General features: G+C 53.3%; 1 protein-coding gene across 3 annotated transcripts in view; it reads right to left on the bottom strand.

Annotated features, from left to right (window-relative positions):
• Positions 1-16,584: 16,584 nt before the first annotated feature.
• The window catches only part of GNG2 (G protein subunit gamma 2), an 83,838-nt gene continuing 79,618 nt past the window's right edge, over positions 16,585-20,804 (bottom strand). For all 3 annotated transcript variants that reach the window (XM_019550967.1, XM_019550969.1, XM_019550968.1), the window contains one exon: positions 16,585-18,752. In XM_019550967.1, coding sequence (XP_019406512.1) covers positions 18,624-18,752 — 129 coding nt within the window. In that variant the 3' untranslated portion in view covers positions 16,585-18,623. The remainder of the gene's footprint in view (positions 18,753-20,804) is intronic.

Genomic DNA, 20,804 nt, shown 5'->3' with positions numbered 1-20,804 from the left:
CTGGAAAGAACAAGGCTCTGCTGTTCAACAGAAAAACAAGCAGGAGCAAGTCAGCCCTGGGCTGCTGGGTGCAAAGGTGATACCCCGGCTGGATCCCACAGTCTCCCATGCCAAGAATGGCCCGAGCTAATCGGGCACGAGGCAAGGATTTCTTAGGGCACTCTAATTGGACAGCTATGTAGTTTTTGACAGGCTTTTGAAGGTAAGATGTTCTTCCTACTTGAGCAAACGGGAGTGGGGACCCCAACCCTTCTCTAGCTTGCCAGCTCAAGTAAATCACATTCACTGATCACGCTAACTCTCCCTAGAAATAGCCATCTCCCTGCTTCTACCCAAGCGTGTAGTAGGAAGCCAGAGGCACGTGTATGAGATCAAGAGCTGTTTAGCCGGCTGTTCGGATGCAGAAAAAGTCAGTGGTGTAACTTGGGGTGGGGGTCCCCGAATGGCAGTCCCTTGAAGTCTGTGGTGCCGCTGCAGGAGCCACCGGGTGCACGGACCCTGCGTCGCTGCTGTAGCCACATGCGTTGCTCCATGCCAGCAGCGGCCCCGGGGTTTGTGGTCCTGGGCTAAATCCTGCTCGGGCACCGAGCACTCAAGAGCATGGCGGGAGAAGAGGGTCAATGCGTTCTGCCCCAGGGGCAGGGGTTTTGCCCCTGTCTTGGCACTCATCTCCCCCAGGGGGGGTTGCCCAGGAAAGCCTCTGGAAAACCCACTCTTCTCTGCACCAGCATATTCGTTTCTGATTATTTGTAAACTCACTAAAATGCTGCTGGTTTTGCAAACTTGGCATCGTGCTATGTCTGTGGGTCACCACTGCTTTGTGGCGCTGCGTCAGTCCCGTTGCGTCGCTCACCGTGACACCTTGCACCTTATCCCCTCGCAGATGAAGAAACCTGGCCAAAGAGATTGAGCAACTCACTGGACTAAGGTGCCAGAGAAAGTTAGCGCTAGAGGTGAGGCTAGCACTTGAGTGCCTGGCTCCTGGGTCTCTTATCTGCACTCAAGATAAATCTGGGGATGTTTTATGAGACCAACTCAAATCGTTGGAAAAATTCTTCTTTGCAAGCTTTCGGGTACAAATACCCTTCGTCAGACCAAGGAAGCGAATTGGTGTGTGCTCTTCCTTGATGCATTACAGCTTGTCCTGGGCTTCCTCGAGAAACACTTGCTGGGACCCCTAGCCTTGCTCAGTCTCCTGGAGCACGCCTGGCATAGCTTCCCGGGTGGCTGAGCCCCTGGCTTAAGACCACTTTTTTTCAGTCCTCAGCTTGCCGGGTTATCTGTGGCCTCCTCAGGAAGCTGCCTTCTGCCTGAGCTCCTGGAGAGGGGCTTTACTTGCTTAACAGGATGGGGTGCACCTGAAGGCTCATGCAGCAAAGCAGGCGCTCTTTTTAAAGCCCAGCAGCATTTACTGGTCCAGAGCAATACAACAGGCAGCATCCTTGGGCCCCAAGGCCCCTGCAGTCAAATGCCCTGCTAAACAGTCTCTGCTCTTGCCTCTCAAAACCCACCTCTGACTCCTCTCCTCCTGCCGAGCTCTCTCTCCCCTTCTTTTTGTCTTGGGGAGACTCTTTTTGCATTGTCCTCTGAAGAGCTCTCCTGGTACCAGGCCCTGCAGGTGGTCATCCTTTGCTTGATGGGCCGTACTAGAGCCTTCCAGGCAGGTCGCCCTCCAAATACAGCTAACCCCTTCTTTCTCCGTGTCCAAACTAGGGAACCGAGGCATGCAGCACTAATAACATTAACCCACTCAACTTGGATACACTTCGAACCACCGTCGGGGACGGTCACAGACCTGGCAAAAAATGTTGGATAAATCAGGAAACGTAGCGACTAACTGTATGTCTTGGATCGCATCAATCTGTATGCATGCCACTACCGCGTGGGGGGCCCATGTTGTAATAACTCTGATTTTTAACAGTGTCTAATAAAGTTTTAAAATCCAATTCATCAAAACCTGTATTGTGTAGCAGACCAAACCTGTTTGTGGATTTGGCTCTAGTTCAGCTCGTGCTGAAACAAAGCAGAAAACAAAATTCTGGAAAATGGTAAATGCCACAGGATCGTGGGAAAATAGGGCTAGAAGGGACCTCACATAGGAAGGGATCTTTTAAACCCTCATATAAATGTTGTCCTTAATATATGACGTGGACAGACTTTTTCCATCTGGGGAAAGGATTCCTAACCTTGCTTACCGTAGCCCAGGGATTCCCACCCAGGGGTGCTTTGAGATGCTTTCAAGGATGCCAGGGGGCACCACGGTGCTGTGAGATGCACAAACATGATCCACAAGATAAGCCAAGAGCTTCCCAATAGGAAGCCATAGCACGAAAAGCAGATCTGCTGTGGTTTCCTGAGTTCTTTGCAACAGAAGAATTGCTCTATTATTTTTCTGTAGGCAAAAACCAAGAAAAGTGAAAAGCTGGTATTTTCCAAGCGAGGCCTTGAGTGTAAAAGCGTTGACTCTCAACGCCCCAGTCACAGCCCAGGAGTCTGTCGTGGCTGGGGCTGTACAGACGGAGGGGAAAGGCCGGCGCTGCCTTGGAGAGCGTTAGATGCTAAACAGAAAACGCAAGGCAAAATACGGCGGGAGGAGGGAGCACCAGGCAGCAACACGGTGACGTACATCAGCTCCGGCTTTGCGTTCATATGTCTGCGCTGGACGGTGCCAGCTCTCACCCCGCGGGGCGGTCATCTCTGTTAGCGGGTCTCTCCCCTGCCCCGGGGCAGTTGCAAATCTGCCTAAGCTTTACCCTTCCTGCAATGAAAGAAACACTATGCAGTTATTGAGGGTTGAGGATCCCGCCAGGAGCGTCCCACCAACTCATTTCCAGGGTAGGAGACATACCCTGCGCATGGTTTTCTGGCCAGTACCGTTCTGGGGATCTCCGGGCTAATGCCCGTGCCCCGCGGAGGCGCCCTGGTCCTGTCGGCGGGAGAGGGGCCGTGCCGCGCTGCTCCCGCAAGTACGTGACAGCGGTGCCCGTTATGTGCGGGTCGAAACATCTTTGTGAGGCTCCGGGTCCGTGGCATCGCAGATACGTCTGGGTGAGTCGGTCTCAGCGCGCAGGGCTCGGAGAGCGGGGAAACGGGAAGGCTTTCCTCCCAGAAACAGTGGGTGAAGGATGCTGGAGCTGGCCAAGGAGTCGGCAGCACTTTCTAATGCCAGGTTCCCCGTTCGGAGGCAGGAATGGCTCTGAGACGGGGCGAGATGCTGAGGCTGTGGTCACTTCCCCAGCCTGAGATCTGAAGGCTACGGGCGACGTTTGAAAAATGCTTGGTCACGCCGCTGAAACGTGCAGGCCAGCTGCCCGTGTTTCAGGGAGCCGTGCAAAATCGTCACGTGGAGGATAAAGCGTTGTTCGGGACAAAGCGGGCTATTGGCGCCGCAGCAGAAATTCGTGAGGACGACTGGAAGACCCGCAGTCTCATGCATCTGTTGGCCCAACCATAAAAGAAAATGCTCCGTCCGTGGTTTCTTGCCCCGTTTAATATTGCACGTATCTATGGTACAGGAAGAGGCAAGTGCTGGAGGGAGCGTGTGCGGCCTGGCTCTCTGGGTAACAGCATCCTGCTACGAAGCTCTGCTCCCTCTGCCTAGTTAAATAGCCGCGGCATTGTTTGTAACCTCTGGGGCCAGCGTAGATGAAAAGGACCCGTGGACATCAAGCCCAGGCCTCTATTATCACACGCAACCGCATCCTATAATCCCTTTCCTGAACTAAGCAAGCTCCATTTTTAAACTAGTTGAGTTTTATGACCCCACTACTCCTTTGGGAAGCTTTTCTGGAAACTCTCCCCTCTGATGGTTAGAAACCACCTAGTTTCTACCATAACTGATTCACCGCCAGTTTAATCCCTTTAGTTCTTTAGCTTCAGTAGCTTTTTCCCCGCGTCTTCCCTAACAGCCCTCTTAATAAGCCAAATTAACATCAGCTTGCTATAAAGTAACCCTGTGTGGGCACGCGGCAATCGTTCTCATAACCCAGTTGCATCAAGTACTTTAATTAGCCAACAGCAGTAGGTAGCAGCACCCTTAAATGATGATCTAGCCATTCCTCCTCGTGTTCAGACCGGGCCTGTGGTGGGGATGGGACAGAAGTTCAATACTAGATAAGAGGGCATGTCGACGCAGCAGGCTGCAGGGGCCGGAGCTAGCCTGGTTTGGTTAGGAGTTTGGCAGCGTCGGGACGGTTTGGCGCTGGTTTACTTACTGTGCAAGGGGCTCCCATATTTCTTGGAAAGAAAGATGATTGCATGTGGCTTGAGTGTGTAGACATCCCACACGTGCACACACCGTTACAACCATATATAGCTGTATAAAATAAGAAAGTATCTGTCTGCTAGCGCTCAAGGGCTAGGTGGAGATTTAAAATGAGCCGAGGCTACGGATAGTAGCGCTATTCGGAGGGTACGTACGGAGACGGTAGAGCTAACCAGCCTGTGGAGCTGCCCGATCAACGCTGCCGTGTGGCTGGCCCCTTGTTCCCTCCCGTGTCCCTGTGTGGGGTCTAACAAACCTAATTTTGCAACCGTATTGACAGGGGCAGACCACTGTGCCTAGGCAGGCTCTCAGCCATGGTCAGCTGAGCGCTTCACACTGGTCGGGGCAGGGACCCTGCCTGGTCCAGCACTTCTGTACAGGGGCCTCGAACACCTCTCGGGATGGGGAGTCTGCAGATCCCCCCGGCATCTATCCCACTGCCTCGCTGGTCTCGCAGTGACGAAGTTGTTCTGGGTATCCAGTCTAAGCTAACTTTCTGCAACTTCCAGTCATTGATCCACATCCTCCTCTCTGCAGCGAGAGAGAAAAGGTGCTTCCCCTCTTTTATTGCATCCCTTCAAGTATTTGAAGACTGTTATCATGCCCCCTCTTCTATGGTCTGCTATGGGTATTGCCCATGCTTCTGCGCTTTGCTGGTTGCTCTCCCCCTTACCATTTCTGCCGCATGTATCAGGGTGCTTTTAAACCCCCTTCAGAGACGCTGGGAGTTGGCTGCAGCCCAGGCTGAGGATTTTGGTGGGGCTGTGCCGATGCTCCTGCTGGGACCTAACTGGGAGGGTCCTGGCTGGAGGGTCTTGCCCCTCTGCTCAGGGTCCGACCGACAACATATTTGGGGTCAGGAAGTAAATTTACCCCCATAGCCAGATTGGTACGGACGGGGGTGGGGGACTGCCTTCCTCTGTAGTGGGGGTATGGTCTCTGCCTGGGACAGCATTTCGCAGAAGCAGGATCCTGGCTGCCCTGTTGCCTGCTTGCCCTGTGGCAGGTCCGGGTGCGAGCTCTGCGTTGCGTCGGGGCTGCTTGTTGTCTTATGCAGAGTTTAGAGTATGGTTTTGTGGCGTGGTTTGGGTAGGGATGATCCTGCCTGGAGCGGGGCTTGGACTAGACGTGACCTCCGGGGTCCCTTCCAGCCCCACTTCTCCGTGAGTCTTGTGCACGTGTGTGCATTAAGCATGGATCACTGCACCCGCTGCTGTAATGCAGCCACTTCTGGGGTGGTGGGCAGCAGCTGTTTCGTTATGCACAACGCTGTATGACAGTCTGAGCAGAGAAGTAATAGCTATGACTCATACATTACTGGAAGCAGCTTTTTCACGTGTTTGTTTCCATGGCAGTAAACCCAGCGATTCTGGTATAGATGTGTATATGTATTGCATCCTCTGATTCTATTTTATATTCCCAAGGAAGAAACTTTGAAATCTTGGGAGCCGTACCCAGGCCTGCGGCCACACCTCACTGCTCTCCTGCAATTCCTGTTACCTGAGGACAAGGCTAAAGGATGCTACACAAATTAACAGCAACACATGCAAAGAGCTGGTTGAATCCATCCCTTCCAGATGGAGAAAGCATCCATTGACTGCGTCTGGCCAGCACTGCTAATGTGAGCTAAAAGCTGAGATTTTGATGCAGGTTTTCATCGTGTGCTTTCTTCAGCGTATTTTGGGTGAAATGTTGTCGGTGAGGTGTCAGCTGTGGCATTAACCTGGGCTGTGGGATATGGCTTCAAGGATGGACTGAGGGGCTTCCTGGACAAAGCGGTCCCCAGCAGAGTATCTGGGGACCCGTGTAACTCAGCAGTGTCAGTCCCCTGGGGAAGTGGCTTCCTTGGGGCAGGGGCCAGATGACCCTCCTGCCAGATGACCTTTTGCAAAAATCTAGTTGGTTTAATAAAAGATATCACCTCTACTATGAGTCCTGGTTGCCCGTGCATACAGGCACTCACAGGCGGTCCTAACGAGGAGGGAGTAATGGGCATTGCAGGGGCAGAGAGGTCCAGGAGAGATGCAAGGCCTCAACATGTGATGAGCCAACCATGAATTCATCACAGCCACTGTCACCTTGTGAGAGGTGAGAGGGACTCGGACTTGGGAGACCTGTAGGAAACAACGAGCAAAGACCCTGCTGCTCTCTTGCTTTGCTTTCCATGGGGTCAGGAGCTCTTCTCATTTTCTGGTCACTGCCACCTCTTCATAAAAGATCGACCGTGGGGACAGCACGCCCCGCCAAAGGCTGTAAGAAGCAAGCAAGGCTTTTTTGTGATAACTTATATTGGACCGGCTGTAGAGGGGGAAGAGCTTCTGTCCTTACCATGTCATGGGCTATTGCATCCTGTGCCCTGACGTGCCAGGGCACCATCCTGGCATCGTCTGATCACTGCAGTAGTGGAGGTTTCCCCATGAGAGAGGAAGGGGCTGTTCCCCGTGTGAAGCCTGTGGTCAGGAAGAAGGCAAGGCAGGATGGCACTGCGAAGGCTAACTTGGTCAGTGTGACAAGAGCTTTTGTAGCCAGTTGGCTGTCACCTGCAAAAGCTCATGCACGCCTGGCAGAGTTAGTCTCTTAGTGCCTCCCTGCCTTGCCTTCTGCTTGGAGTAGGCATGATCAAGGCTGCTGAGTGTCTCTAGGTACCGCTGCAACCGCGGCAGTAGGGAGCCCGAAGCAATCCTGTCTGGAGGGGTGTGCTGCCCTGCTGGCTTCAGTAGGGCACGTCCCCGTGCTTGGAGGGGCTGCATTTGGTGCCCACGCCATGCCCGGAGGGAACCTATGTGCAAAGGCTGGGGAGAGAGGAGAAGGAAGAGCCAGGCTGGGAAGGTGAGCTACGTGCGTTGCCCAGGAGGGTGATGATGACTCGCTGCTTCCCTTGCAGACAGCACAGGGGCTCTGCTCAGCGGCGCTGCCTCGGGGTTGCTCCCAGGGGGGCCTCTATCCTCGGGTGCCTGCCAGCTGATCCAACGCCGAGGCTCAGGAACAGCTCACGCTTGGTGCGCTATCGCCTGGTCTGAGCGCAGGGGCTGCTGGGCTGTCTCGGCTCCTTCCTGCGCGCGGGGAGCAGGTGTGCACGGACTCCGTGCACCAGCCGTGCTCTCCTCTCCTCTGCCACGTCACAGCGGCGGCTGGCACGGTGACCTCCGGTCCTGGGCAAGCCCTGCCGCCACGCTGGCGCGTGCCTGCAATCCCCGCTGCTGGGGAGCAGAAGCTGGTGGATCACTTGAGCAGGGCAGCTCTGGGCTGCCTTGTGCCCTGCTGAGCAGGAGTCCACCCTAGGGCTGGCACCAACCTGCTGGTGCATGGGGAGCTGCACGTCCCCAGGTCACTAAGCAAGTGAGCCAGCTCCAGCCGGGAAAGGTGCAGGTCAAAGCTCCTGTGCTGACCCGTGCTGGGACAGCGCCTGCGAATGGCCCTCGTGCCACGCCTGGGCAAGAGAGGGGGCTCAGCCTCTTCAGACAAGGCTGCTTTTGGTGGGGAGATGGACCCTGCTGTGGAGCAGGACAGGGGTCACGAAGGAGTGCCCAAGGGGAGCCGGGACTAACGAGGGCTAACTCCTCCACCCTGTCAAGCCATGCTTGGGGCACGGGTGGGGGAGATGGAGTTACGCGGCTCCCTGTACCCGCAACGGGCTGCCCTCCAGTCTGCGCATGTAAGGCCACCTCTCCCTCCTGTGGATGTCTTACTCAGCACCCGCCTGCCGCAGGGCAAGTGCTGGCCGCCGCGTCGCTTGCTGTAGGCACCCTGCCCCTGCCAGGCTGGGAACGCTGGCCCTGGACCCCCGGACCCACACCCCAATGTTAACAGCTCGACCCTCAGGGGCTGATAGTCATAGAAAATGAGGCTTGGATGGGACCTCTGGGGGTCACATCTAGTCCAACCCCCTGCTCAAGGTGGGATCATCCCCATCTAGGTCATCCCAGCCCAGGCTTTGTCTAGCCGGGTCTTAAAAACCTCCAAAGAGGGAGCTTTCACCACCTCTCCGGGTAGCCTGCTCCAGTGGTTTACCACCTTCCTAGTGAGAAAAATTCTTCCTAATATCTAACCTCAACGTCCCTTGCTGCATCTTGAGCCCATTGCACCTTGTTCTGTCACCCGAACACCTGACGCTGGGCCCAGCTGCAGAAGATGCCTCCCCTGCCCTCTTTCTGCAAAAGGAGGACAGTCATTTCGTGCCCGGGATGGAGGGGTTGGGGGTGGGGGAACGAGGCTGGATGAGCTGCCGCTCTAAAGCCGCTAGTGGCGATGCGTGCAGGCGGGCACAGCTGCAGCACGGCAGCCTGCAGAGGGGAATAGGTGCGCCTAGTCCGCCGCGGGTGCAGGAGCGGAGGCGGTGGGTGCTGGAGTTGGCCCACAGATCTCCCCGTTCGCCGGCAGAGGGCATAGCACGAGAAGCAACCGCAGCGCCGCACCCAGACACGTCTGCACACGGGGAGATGCATTGAGGCACCGTTTTCCAGGACGCTTGGCGTGGCTGGTACACGGGAGCTGCGGGGACCCCTCGGCACATCGGCCCGCGCGCTGCTGCCTGGGCACTAGGGCTTTGGGCTGATGCTATAAGTCGCAGGGGTGTCGGAGGGTGAGTTGGGAATAGTTAGAGGAACGGACTGGCTTTGCACATCCTCCTTTGCCCCCAGACCTTTTCAGGCTGCGTCTCCCATCGACAGCCGAAGCTCGCTGTCCCTGACTGTTAGGAGAGCCACGAGGTTTGCCCCGCACCAGCAAGAGTCCCACCTGCAGGGACAAGGCTGCGGCTGGAGATGTTCAGGGCTGGTAGATTTGGACTCACGATTGTCTCGTGGCTGTTGGCTGTTTAAGTTGCCATGTGTTTTCCTAGGACGGCAGGGCCGGATTCTGCTCCCTGGTAGGCACCAAACTGCAATCCTGTCCCCCTAATGGAGCCCTTGAAAAGGCAGGACTGCATCTGCTTCTGTAGCACGCTTTAGCCTTAAGACCGAGTCCTAAAAAAGCAGCGGGTGGGAGGAGATCCCACCCACCTAGCCGCCTTCTGCAGTGGCGGTTCTTCGGGCTTCAGGCAAGCGGGGCTTGGGATCTCACTGAGGTGCCTAAGTCCAGTAGGCCCCTGACAACAGATGGATTAGAATATGGCCCCTTCTGCCCAGTTCAGCACCCAGCTTCATTTTTCCAGCTGGGCAAATTAAGACTGAAGAAGGCCAGATGGGAAGCACGAAACTGTGCAAGCAGGAAAAGCCCTGGCAGCAGGTGGCTTCTAACCAAGGGGCCACTGCAAGCAGAATCTGCCTCTTCCTTCAGCCCTCCGCACCGGTGTAACTCTGGGATAACTCCAGTTGTGTCAGAATGAGGCCTAAAGCTAAACGCGAATACTAAAAAAAAAAGAAAAAAAAATCTGTAGGGCAGCTTGCTCCAGGCTGCAGCCTGAGTTATTCTTTAAAATCACTGACCAAGACGTGTCTGGTTAATGCATTCAAGGAGTGCATGACCAGTGGCGCGAGAGCTTAAGCCACTAGGGAATTCAATAGGAACAGGTACCTTTTTTCTAGAAGTTTGGGAACTCATCTATGGCACTTAAAAGAGAATTACATTCCTGCTATAGACTCCTACAGAGAGATGCAACGTGCCTAAGAAAATATCTCCTTTCCTATGTGAGTCTTGGGCTGTCTGGACAGCTGTCTAGAGACCTCTTATGTTTTGCTGGAACTCATTTGAGTTCCCCCGCCCTGTCCTGTGAAATCCTAAAGGGCTCTTCCATCAGGGGGACAGAAAGCAACTACACCGATGGAAAAAAAATAGCTAACACAAATGGCTTGTCGCTAGCATCAAATGCAGTGATGCTTTTAGGAGATGGACTCGACTGATCAGAGGCCAATACGTTTCACAGAGTCCCCATGGCAGTGACTTACTACCGGGGCCATGACCGCTGGCGCTGCATCCCCAGCTGTCACCAAGTCCATCGAGGGAGTCGTTTCCAGTTACGGCGTCACTGGAGAGACCCTGGGGAACGCTGCACCCTTTGGGGAGATGCTAGGGCTGTTCCAGATCAGCCATCGCGATGCCTGGGAGGAACTTACCTACCATTTAAGGGCCAATTCCTTTGGTGGCTTTGGATGCTGCCTCCTTACCCAGCTTGCTCGCACTTCTGCATATGCCCTTTGGGTGCCGGGTGGGCTGAACAAGCTCAATTTGGGGGTCAGAGGAGCCACGGGTTTCCAGGAAACACCCCCTCCTCTCAACACAGCATTTCTTAATTCCTGACCTACCCCACCACTGGTTTTGGCACCTATCTGGCATCGGATCCATGCCTCTGGTCACACTCCCAGCATCTTAGGGGCTGAACATGCGTCCCAGCTAGTCAACGCAGCCTCCGTGGGGCAGCAACATGGAAACACAGGATGAGAAAAAGAGTTTGGCTCTCTGGGCTGGCACCATGCACCTATGAAGAAAGGTCTCCAGCCAGTCTGTAGTCCCGTGGCTCCGGGGGCTCGCAGGAAGATGTGCTGTGGCTGCTGAGTCTCTTGTGCACCCAGGAAAGATGCATGTGAGCTGCCCACTGTAGCAGGCAGAGGCAGCAGCACAGGCCTGGGTATGAAGGTATGTGCTTTCCCCATCAGTGGGAAGAAATAATCCCGGGGCATTAGCACAGTCAGGGTTTGTCTCCAAGGACAAGCTCCATGTGCTGGGAGGGGGCAGTGTCTGGGGCTGCAGTCATGGGAGGAATGAGTGCTGGGGGCAGGGGCAGATTGAAGCCTCCAGTAGGGTGGAAGATATAGGGGGAATGGCACTGGGCACAGCCACATCCTCCCTGCCTAGTCCAGCCTCACCCTGGAGCTGAGGTTCGTTCCCCTGACGCATAATGCTGTGAGGGGTCCCGGCTGGCACAGGATGGGCTGATGTGGCGCGGTGCTGATAGGCAATGCCCTCGGGACTGGGCTGCTGTGCTGCAGGTCACGCTGATGGCTTGATTCAGGCTCAGGGAGGCATTTGCCCCCAGATCTGTTTGGCTGGGACCTCGCTGGGGGTCCGGGGGTCCCTCCTCTGCAGCACGGCGCATGCCAGGGTTGCAGCCGCTGCATCATTTCCCCTCGCCAATTTGCAGCCAGGCTGGGGGGTGCGTCAGGCTGGATGGCAGCCTGGCTCTGCTGCGGTGCCGCTTTGCGTGGGGAGGACTGCCACGTTTGCTCCGAGGCGCTGGGTTTATCATAGCTGGGTCCCATGCCAGAGCCTGCGAGATGCTTGCTGGCTTTCATGTCCGTGGGGAAGAGCCAAGGACTCAGCCCTTCCTTTGGGGTGGGAAGGAGCACGTGGCCTTCCTCCTTCCCACCTCGGAGAGCCCGTGCAGGGGAAGCAAGGCAGCCATCGCCATCGCCCCCTCCAAACACCAAGGGAGCGGAGGGCTGGCAAGCGGACACAGCCCCCACGAGTGTGGAGGGGGAGCGATGCACGCTACCGGGGTCAATGCTCCAGGGCTACGACCACCGCCGACACAAGGTGCTCATGGCCTGAGGGTTGTGGGCCTCAGGTGAAGCTCGGGGCTCCCCAGCAGCTGCTAAGATCCTATCAGTCACATCCTGGCCGCGATGAGCTCCCCTCGCCCTCCTGCGCTCGGCATGCTTGACTCCACGCTTAATGGAGTGATAGGGGGAGGGAAAAGGGGGACTTAAGTTAGTAATAACTATTTCTTTCAGTACTCAAAGACCTGCGAGGGAGCCAGTTGGGTCTTTGCATGATCAGGCTGTAGATGGAGAGCTAAACGATGCGCGGATCATTGCCTGGGAGCTAAATACTCTCTTTGCATCTGTTTTCAGTGTGGAGGATGTAGGGAAATTCCCTCCCCAGGTCCATTCCCCCCTACGGACAAGTCAGTAGTGCTGATCCCAATGGAGGGTTCAGTAGTTGAGTTGGTAGAGCAACCCGGTCCACCAAACAGCAGCAAGTCATCAGGACCTGGTGGCATTCATCCTGAGGTCTGGGTTGGAAACTGTTGAACGTCTAAATCATCACTAAAAACAGCCTCGGTACCAGAGGACTGGAGGGTTGCCAATGTTACGCCCATATTTTAAACAGGGCTCTAGAGGGGATGCTGGGAACCTGACTTCTGTTCCTGGAAACCCTGCAGAAATAATAAAGAACGAATTGCTCAGCACATGGATGAATATGACTTGCTGGGGAGGAATCAACGCGGCTTTGTCAATGGAAAATTGTGCTTCACCAACCTATTTGAGGGTGTCAGTAAGCAGATGGACCAGGGCCAGTTAGTTGACATGGTATATATAGCTGGACTTCCAAAAAGCCTTGGACAAGGTCCCCCAGCAGAAGCTTGAAGCTGAAGTCAGGTAGTCAGGGGATTGCAGGGCATGTCCACGTCTGGGTTAGAAACCGGCTCCGCGATAGCAAGCAGAAAGTGAGTATAACCCGTCAGTTTTCATCATACAAAGAAGTGACCAGCAGGTGCCCCAAGGATCAGTGTTGGGACCGGTGCTCTTGAATGCATTCATAAATGATCTGGGAGAGGGGGTGAGTCGTAAGGGGGCCAAATTTGCCGGTGACACCAAATTATTCAAAGGGGGGAAGGCGGGCCACGAAGAACTACAGAAGGGTCTGGTGCTGTTGAGCAAATGGGCAAGGAAATAGCAAATGCAACTCCATGGCGGTAACGTGTGCAGTGCCGGATTGTGACATGCTGAGGCCCTAAGCTATGTCCATTATTGACCCCACGATAAAAATAATCCACAAAAACGGATTTTCATGAAATCTGAAGGTGAATTCTTGTTATTTCTGCACCAGTTTATGAGCGCGATATGAATAATCATTCTGGCGCCATACATATATATGTAGAGTTTTGTCATATTAGAACACAGATGTCCAGTTTTTTTTCTTATTTAGAGGCCCCCTCATATTGGGAGGCCCTAAGATGTAGCTTAAGTATTTTAGGCCTAAATCCAACACTGTGTATATGTGTGTGTGAAGGATTGCACCCGGGCCCAAATAACCCAAACTAGTGAAGGTCCAGAGAAGGGCAACAAGGCTGAGGGGTGCTATGGAGGGGCTTGTATATGAGAAGAGACTAGCGGCCAGGCCTGTTCAGCTTAGAGAAGCGCGGGGGAACATGAGAAGAGTTTACACTGGAGCACGGACATGAGACGGGTTTACAAAATACCCTTTATTATACCAATTATTATTCATATGGCGCTCAGAAATGTGGGCAAAGAGAAAGTAAGTCGCGATTTCTTATTTATGCTCTCTCACAAGACCGGAGCTGGGGGTCACAGCGTGCCACGAGTAGGGAGGAAAGTTAAAATGAACACAAGGACGTTCTTTTTTTCACCCAGCGTGTCATTAAGGCATGGGACTCACGGCCCCCGGATGCGGTGCAAGCCGGCAGCTTAGCCAGAGCCAAGAAGGGCCTGGACACGTCCTTGGAGGAACGGGGCATCAAGTCGCTATTGAGCCGGGGAGTGAGGGCCACGGCCTCTGCAGGAGCGCTTCCTAGCCCTGCAGCGCTGGAGGCTGCGAGTGGGAGAGGAACAGCGGGAAAAACCCTGCTCAGACCCAGCTCACCCTCCCTTTCAGCATCCAGTCTTGGCCCGTATGGCACAGGAGACTGGGCAGGCCAGACCTGTGCAAGCGGCACTTCTGTTCTTACGACTGACTGGCAGCAGCCGTCCCTGGAGCAGGGACACGGCCCCATAGGACATCGGGGCAGCACTCCTGCCCCTCATCTACCGCACAGCCCATTTTGTGCCTAGTCTAAACCACCTCTATTCCCCGCTGTCCGGAGCGGGGCTTGGGGACCGTCAAGGGTGGTCACAGGGGTGTCCCACCTGGCCAGACGTGGCCGTGGCACAGAGCAAGGCTTATCCTGGTGAGATGCACGCCACAGCTGCCTCCCTCGTGTTGAGCACGAGGGGTTTGCACGGCAGGAACTCCATCCCCGTGCGTTTCCTTGTGGCTGGCAGGATCTGAGACAGGGCCCTGGGAAAGATGAAGGTCTGAAAGGGCTCTCTTTCCCCGTCCTACCAGGACAAAAGTGCCTATTGAACGCAGCTGCCTCGGCGCGGTTCACCAGGGAGAGCTGCAGTTTACTGCTCGGTTTGGACAGTGCCCTAAACCAACACTGCAGCCTGAGCGCATCTGGCTCTCTTATTAGCAGCCCAGCTCGCTGCAGAGAGGAGCAGAGCCCCTTCCCTTCTCCCCACCCCGCATCGCGGGCTGGTCTTTTAAAGGAGCAAAACAGCCACTGGGTTTGAAATGAATCCAAAAGTTTATTTCAAACAAGTACAATGATCACGTGGGATGAGAGTGCGCACGTCACGAGTTCAAGTTTCCCTGTTTAAATAAAAAAAAGAGCAAAAAACCCTGACACTTACCCCTTCCCCTCCCCCCTCCCCGAAACAAATCACTTCTTTTGTCAAAGATGGGCGGCCTATCCGATGGCGATGATGTCGCGTACACGTGGCAACTCACCGCTGCCCTGAACAAAGATTGTAGGGAAAAATAAGTCACATGCCAGTACTCGATTTTTTTTTTTTTTTTGGTAACAAAAAGAAACCCCACAACAGCCTTCAGTAAGCATCTACCACGTTGAGCATACAAAGTCACTGGATTTGTCAGTAGGGAGATACAAATTTTAGTGCCTATGGGGGGAGAATTTCCTGGTAGATAATCTGTACCTATAAAAACGAGGGCAGTGGTGGCCAACCTGTGGCCTGGGCAGCCTCTGTGTTAGGGCACATCCCAGATCGGGCAGAGAGCAAAGCATCAGCTCGGGCAAGGAGTACAGGACAGGGAGCAGAAAGCAGAGCAGCAGATCGGGCAGGGGAGGAGGGGCAGCGTGGCACTTGGGGAGGCTGCAGGGCTTCATTTGGGCCATGCCTGCCAAAGAGGTTAGCCCCCGCACTGCACTAGGGACAGACTTTCTGGCTGCCTGCCCAGCTCGCTATTAAAAAAAAGAGAAAAGAAAACCAAAGCTTCCAACTCAATCAAGAACATCTCAAAGGAAGGTTTCAGAGTCATTTAAAAATCTCATACACATTTCATGCAGTGGGTTGTTTTCTTTTTAAGCCGTAAAATATGCAGGTCATTAAAAAGTTATGACGAGCTCCTGCATTACGGGATTGGAGTACTGGCAGGGCATTAGTGAGACATTAGGGGCCTTGCGTGATTAGGCTGTGCTTCATTGTCGGTTGTAGTAGATTTCAGAATTAAAAAAAAAAAGAACGGCTACAATATATTTACACTTTAACACCACGAGTGAAACCAGCTGTAGAGTTATTCACCGTTCAACTGTTTCTAGAGGAACCTAAGCTACTCGGGAATGCAGTATAAAGATGGAAATATGGGTTCTTTTATTGAAAGCTACCAGGGGAAGTCTGACACCATTTCGCTAATCGCTGAATTGTACAAATATTCCTGGATGCCAAAAAAACCAGAATCCAGTGTTAGAATAACCAGTCTTCTAACAGAAAAGACTCTGTCTGCACAGAAGGCTATAAGAGTATGAAAAGTTAGCAAAAAATGCACTTTGTATTGGGCTATAAAGATTTGCAGAAAGGTACCTAAAAGACTATTGCCCTTTGAAATAAAAAAAGAGTTTTCATTCACACCTGATTTGGAATTGCTGTTTAACAGGGTTGCCATCGATCCTGCACCGTCCTAAAGTCTACCTGCCGGCTTGCGGATCCCGTGGGGATATGCCTCGAGAGCCTGGCGTCGCGTGACGCAAGGGATACGTCACCAAATGAAAAGCACGGCCTTGCAAACCTCGTTCTCTGTCCCGCTCAGCGTCGAGGCAGGTTGACATCAGGCCACGATGCATTTTTCAGCAGCGGAGAGACTCCAAACAAGGTAAAGAGGCACCTGTTTTGATCCCTTCAATATTTAAGCAGACCTCCAACTGGTTTGGCCTGGATGTGTCCAGATCGCTAAGCTAAATAGAGCAATCTTATTGAGTTGTCTGCCTTTTCTATGCTCCTATAATGATCATCTCCAGATCCAGAGGGAAGGAGGGCTGGAAGGGATGTCACGCGGTCATCTAGTCCAGCCCCCGGCCCAAGGAAGGATCATCCCTGACTCAGCCATTCCCGCCAAGTGTCCAACCTGATCTTGAAGCGTCCCCAGTTGGAGACCCCACAACCTCTCTGGACAGCCTGTCCCAATGCTTGCCCACCCTCCGAGTCAGAAAGCTCCTCCTCATCTCCAGCCTCATTTCCCCTGTTGCAGCCTGAGTCCATTGCTCAGAGTCCGGTCCCCGACGGCCACAGAGAAAATTCTCCTCTCCATCCTCTCTCATTGCCCTTCAGGTATTTGAAAGCTGTTATCAAATTCCCCCCTCAGCTTTCTGATCACCAGGGTAACTAATCCGAGCTCTTGCAACCTTTCCTGATAAGTTTGGCTTTCCAGGCCACGGGTGTTGCCCTTTCCAATTGGTCCCCACCCTCCCCGAAGCGTGAGGCTCAAAACTGGACGCGGTGCTCCAGGGGAGGTCTGACCGGTGTGGACAGGACCTTTATTTACCTCCCGCTCCTGCCGATGCCAGGTGGCAGATCAACAGCGCTGGGCGCTCCTGCCGTCCCACCAGTCTGACCTCTTTGCTTTGCAAGGTGCACCTGCCAGAGAAGGGAGCCCCATCTCCTTTGGATGCCTGGCTAGCCGTGTCCCTGTAACAGCCTACCACTGTGCATGCGTCTTCTTAGGTGTTACATATGTGCATACGTCTGGATTAAGTGGTAAAGCAACAACCGAAGAAGGTGGAGACCGTGCAGGAAGTGCTGCCTGGACACGAAGCAGGCAAGCAACTACGCTGGCACCTTAAATGTCCGAATTTGGCCACCTGGGATGGAACCAGAGCTCGGCTGAGCCTTTATTCACTCTTCTCCCATTTACCCACTTCCTTCCCATCTGCACGCTGCTGTTGTTTGAATACAGACTGCGGGGGCCCATATGTTGCTAACAACATTCTCTGAATAATCCCTGGGGGAGGAAGGAAAATAGTCGCGCAGATGAGGAGGCAGAGGGAGTTGCGCCAACAGATCGGGGGAAAGAGAGACTCATGGAGGACAACACAACAGCAGCCGAGAACCGTGCGCGGGCGGGCGGGCAAGCTCCCAATGCCGTCCATCTGCGGCCCGCTCTACGAAGCCGCGCTCAGTCCTGCTCACCAGCCTGCCTGCTGCCGTGCAGCGTGCGCCGGCTCTGTCACCCTGCTTCGGAGAGGCGGCTCTGCGAGGAGACGCCGCCAGGGAAAATTCACTTGTGCCCTGCGACACAGGAGCCGAGAAACAGGTAAAAGGCAACAGGTAGTGAAGCGTGGGAGAAAGGACAGGAGTGCAGAAACACGGTCAAAATAAGACGTGTCCTTGGCAGCGGGATCTGCCCGATTCCGGGGATCCTACACTGCCCTGAACTCAGGACTGGGCTTCAGAATCGCTGGCAACCCTATTATAACACAAGAGGTATTTCAGGCATGGCTAAGGCATCACTGTATTCTTCTCTTTGCTTTCAGGACCTCCTCTGTTTTTCTCTCTACAGCTTCTTCCACCAGCACGTGGCACCAAGCAATAGAAAACTCTATGTGGAGGGAACCTAGGGAATATCTTCATGCACTACGACCTCCGAGTAGTCACAAAAACATGAAGCACCGATCACAACACACAATTTACTTTTACTTGCAAAATGGAAGCTACCATATACAAATGTTAGACCTGTGGTAATATAGTTTGCTAGGAACACACAGACAGCCAGCATTTATACCGCAAAGTGGGAAGTAACATTGGCTATGGCCTTGCTAAACTCCTCCGTTTAATTTTTTTTTTTTAAATTTTGGAAAGCAGTCATAAATCCAGTTCCAGTCTATCTCTGTGCTATTCTAATGGGGAAAAAAAGATGGAGCAAAAGAGAAAAGCACAAGAAGGTATGTTAAGTAGCATCGTAGTCACCTAGGCAGCTGCTATATATATTGGACAATTCAACTTAAATAAAAACACTTGCAAAAAAATGAGCAAAAATATAGTCATTCTGATACGGTTATACACATCCCTAGCATTGAACTTGCTCAGCACAACTGTCTCTCTTTCTTTTTTTCAAATATGGAACAAACAAATATTTTTGTGAGCAGAAACGTGACACAAATTGAATCTTTATATTTTTCCCCCCTCTCTAGGCATCTCTGCAGACTTCAGATCTGTAGCCTCATGATGTAGGTCATCTTGTTTCCCAAAAAGGTGGCCAGTTTCTTTAAACACACACATCTCTGTAGCTTCCAGGGCTCTTTTTTTTTAATTATTATTATTTAATTCTGTGGACTGGAAAGTTGTCCACGTTGCTAAAAACTCTACATCAGTGTTCAGGGTGCCCGAGGCTCAGCAGGCTCCTGCAGGGTTTACAGGATTGCACAAAAGAACTTCTTCTCTCTAAAGGGGTTTTCTGAAGCCGGGACAGGAGTCAATAGAGGGTCTTCCTTGGCGTGAGCTTCGCAGTATGCCATCAAGTCTGCTGCTGCTTTGGATACCTGCAAGCAAGCCCAGACACAAGCCAAGTCTTGGATTAGCTGCATGACTTCTTTCTCAGAGGGAGCAAGGAGCGGAAACAGCTCACTGCGCTGTGGGGGACTCGGAAACACTGATCCACATTCCCCCTGCATGCGCCACAATGCTCCCAGCCCCGCAGCACATTCATGGGGCCCCTGAAGTCCCTCCCGGGACTGCCTGGAGCCTGGCCTGCTCCTGAGCTAATGCTAGCTGTTTCCAAAGCATGAAGCGCTTGGTTTTTCTAAAGCAGGCGGTCTCTCGTCTACCTGCAGCAAAGGATTCCTAGTTGTAGTGTACTGCATTTCAGGAGGCGAATACCTGTGATCTAGCAAACCTTACTCAGGCTGCACTTCAGGGAAGTCTGCCTGAGGACACACCTTGATCCTGTTCACAGGGATAATAAGTGTGAATGTGTGTGTGTGCACCCGTACCTTTCTTGAGCAGTGGTCACTGCCCTCCACTGCTTTCCCCACAACACGGACGACTGGCCTTGGTCACACTTGGGGAATACAAGCGGGTGCCTCTATTGCAAGGGCTGCGGGGAGGAAGCCGTGGCGAGGAGAGCAGCCCAAGGGGATGCAGCACTTCAACGGGAGAGCTGAACGCTTTCCCGCTGCCAAGGGATTGAAACGCCTTGACGACCAGGCAGTGATTTGCCAGGCTAAGCATCGTTTCAGGAGGCAGGTCCTTGCTGTTAGCTGCCTCCTCCTTGCTACCCGTGCCGCAGTGTAGTGCCCCCAAATGCCACCTCTTCCTGGACACTGCACCCCCTGCCCCTTTTAGTCTAAGCTTCACACACATGTGCCCAAGTGTTCTGTGGCCTGGCTCTCTTCCCTTGCTAGACCTCATCTCCTCCCCTCCCCTTTTGACTTGTTACCTTTCATCTTCCCCAGCTGGGTTAGCTACACAGCCGCCAAGAAGTCCCAGAAGCTGGGGGTCCTGTTGCCAAGCCATTTCCCCTTCAACCCTCTCTGGGCAGAGATTCAGGGGACTGTAGGGTTGGAAAGGACCTCGGGGGTCACTTCAACTCCCTCTCCCTGATGAAACGGTGCTGAGCTCGGGCGTATTTCAAGAGTCTGACGAGACCAGGAGGACGCCAGCAAAGACGTGTTGGACCGTAACCTGCAGACCTCTGTTTTATGCTCACTACAAACCTGAAGGGGACTTTTGCTTTAGCAGCTTTGATGTGCCGCGCATATAAATCAGGGCCTTCCTGCTCCCAAGCCCCAAGCCATGCACGTCTGCATCAAGCGTACAGAATGCAGCACTGATTTCTTTTACCGTTAAGGTAGTTCTCATTTGCATCTCTTTCAGGCAACACAGCCTTTTTTTCTGACCAAGCAGCCTTGCCTTTCAGTGCCTCTAAACATCCAACAAGAGCCTATTAGCATTCGATTTTGAGAGAAAACCAATGTGATGTGCAAGTCTATTTTTACTGTTTGGTTCCAGGCAGGTACTGGATGTCGACGAAACAGCCCTCCCCCGATTTCATCTCACTGAAGGCACCGGTGTCGTGCAGGGCAGATGAGATGGCAAAGAGCTTGCAGTCGTAAATGCTACACTATTTGTTACAGGCATAACGGAGGATGCAAGCACATGCTAGGAGGGGCAGTCATCTTTATGCCATCCCCAGTCGTGCCCGTGGAGATTTGGAGTTCCCATAGTAACCGATGTTTGCTGTATACAGTCAGTGATCTCACCATCTCTGATTAACATGAATCTGGCTCAGCAGAAGCTCCTGGAGATGTGGACATTTCACTGGGAAGGCCACCACCGACACACACACACACAAGCATGCACACATACACATGTGCGCGCACACACATCCCTCTCTCAAAAGGCTCAGATACTGGGTGCCACTTTCTGAAATAATGACAGCCTGCTGTGTGTGTGTGTATACACACTCACGCATATACATATACACACACATACACATCCATCCATGTATGTATGTATGTATATACACACACACACACACACATATACATGCATACACATGCACATCCATCCATCCATGTATAGGCAGATGCATA

The sequence above is a fragment of the Crocodylus porosus genome, unplaced genomic scaffold (assembly GCF_001723895.1).
Source record: "Crocodylus porosus isolate Cpor-Errol unplaced genomic scaffold, CroPor_comp1, whole genome shotgun sequence".
Classification (NCBI taxonomy): Eukaryota; Metazoa; Chordata; order Crocodylia; family Crocodylidae; genus Crocodylus; species Crocodylus porosus.
Note: the sequence above shows the minus strand (reverse complement) of the source record. Positions and strands in the feature narration are given on the sequence as shown.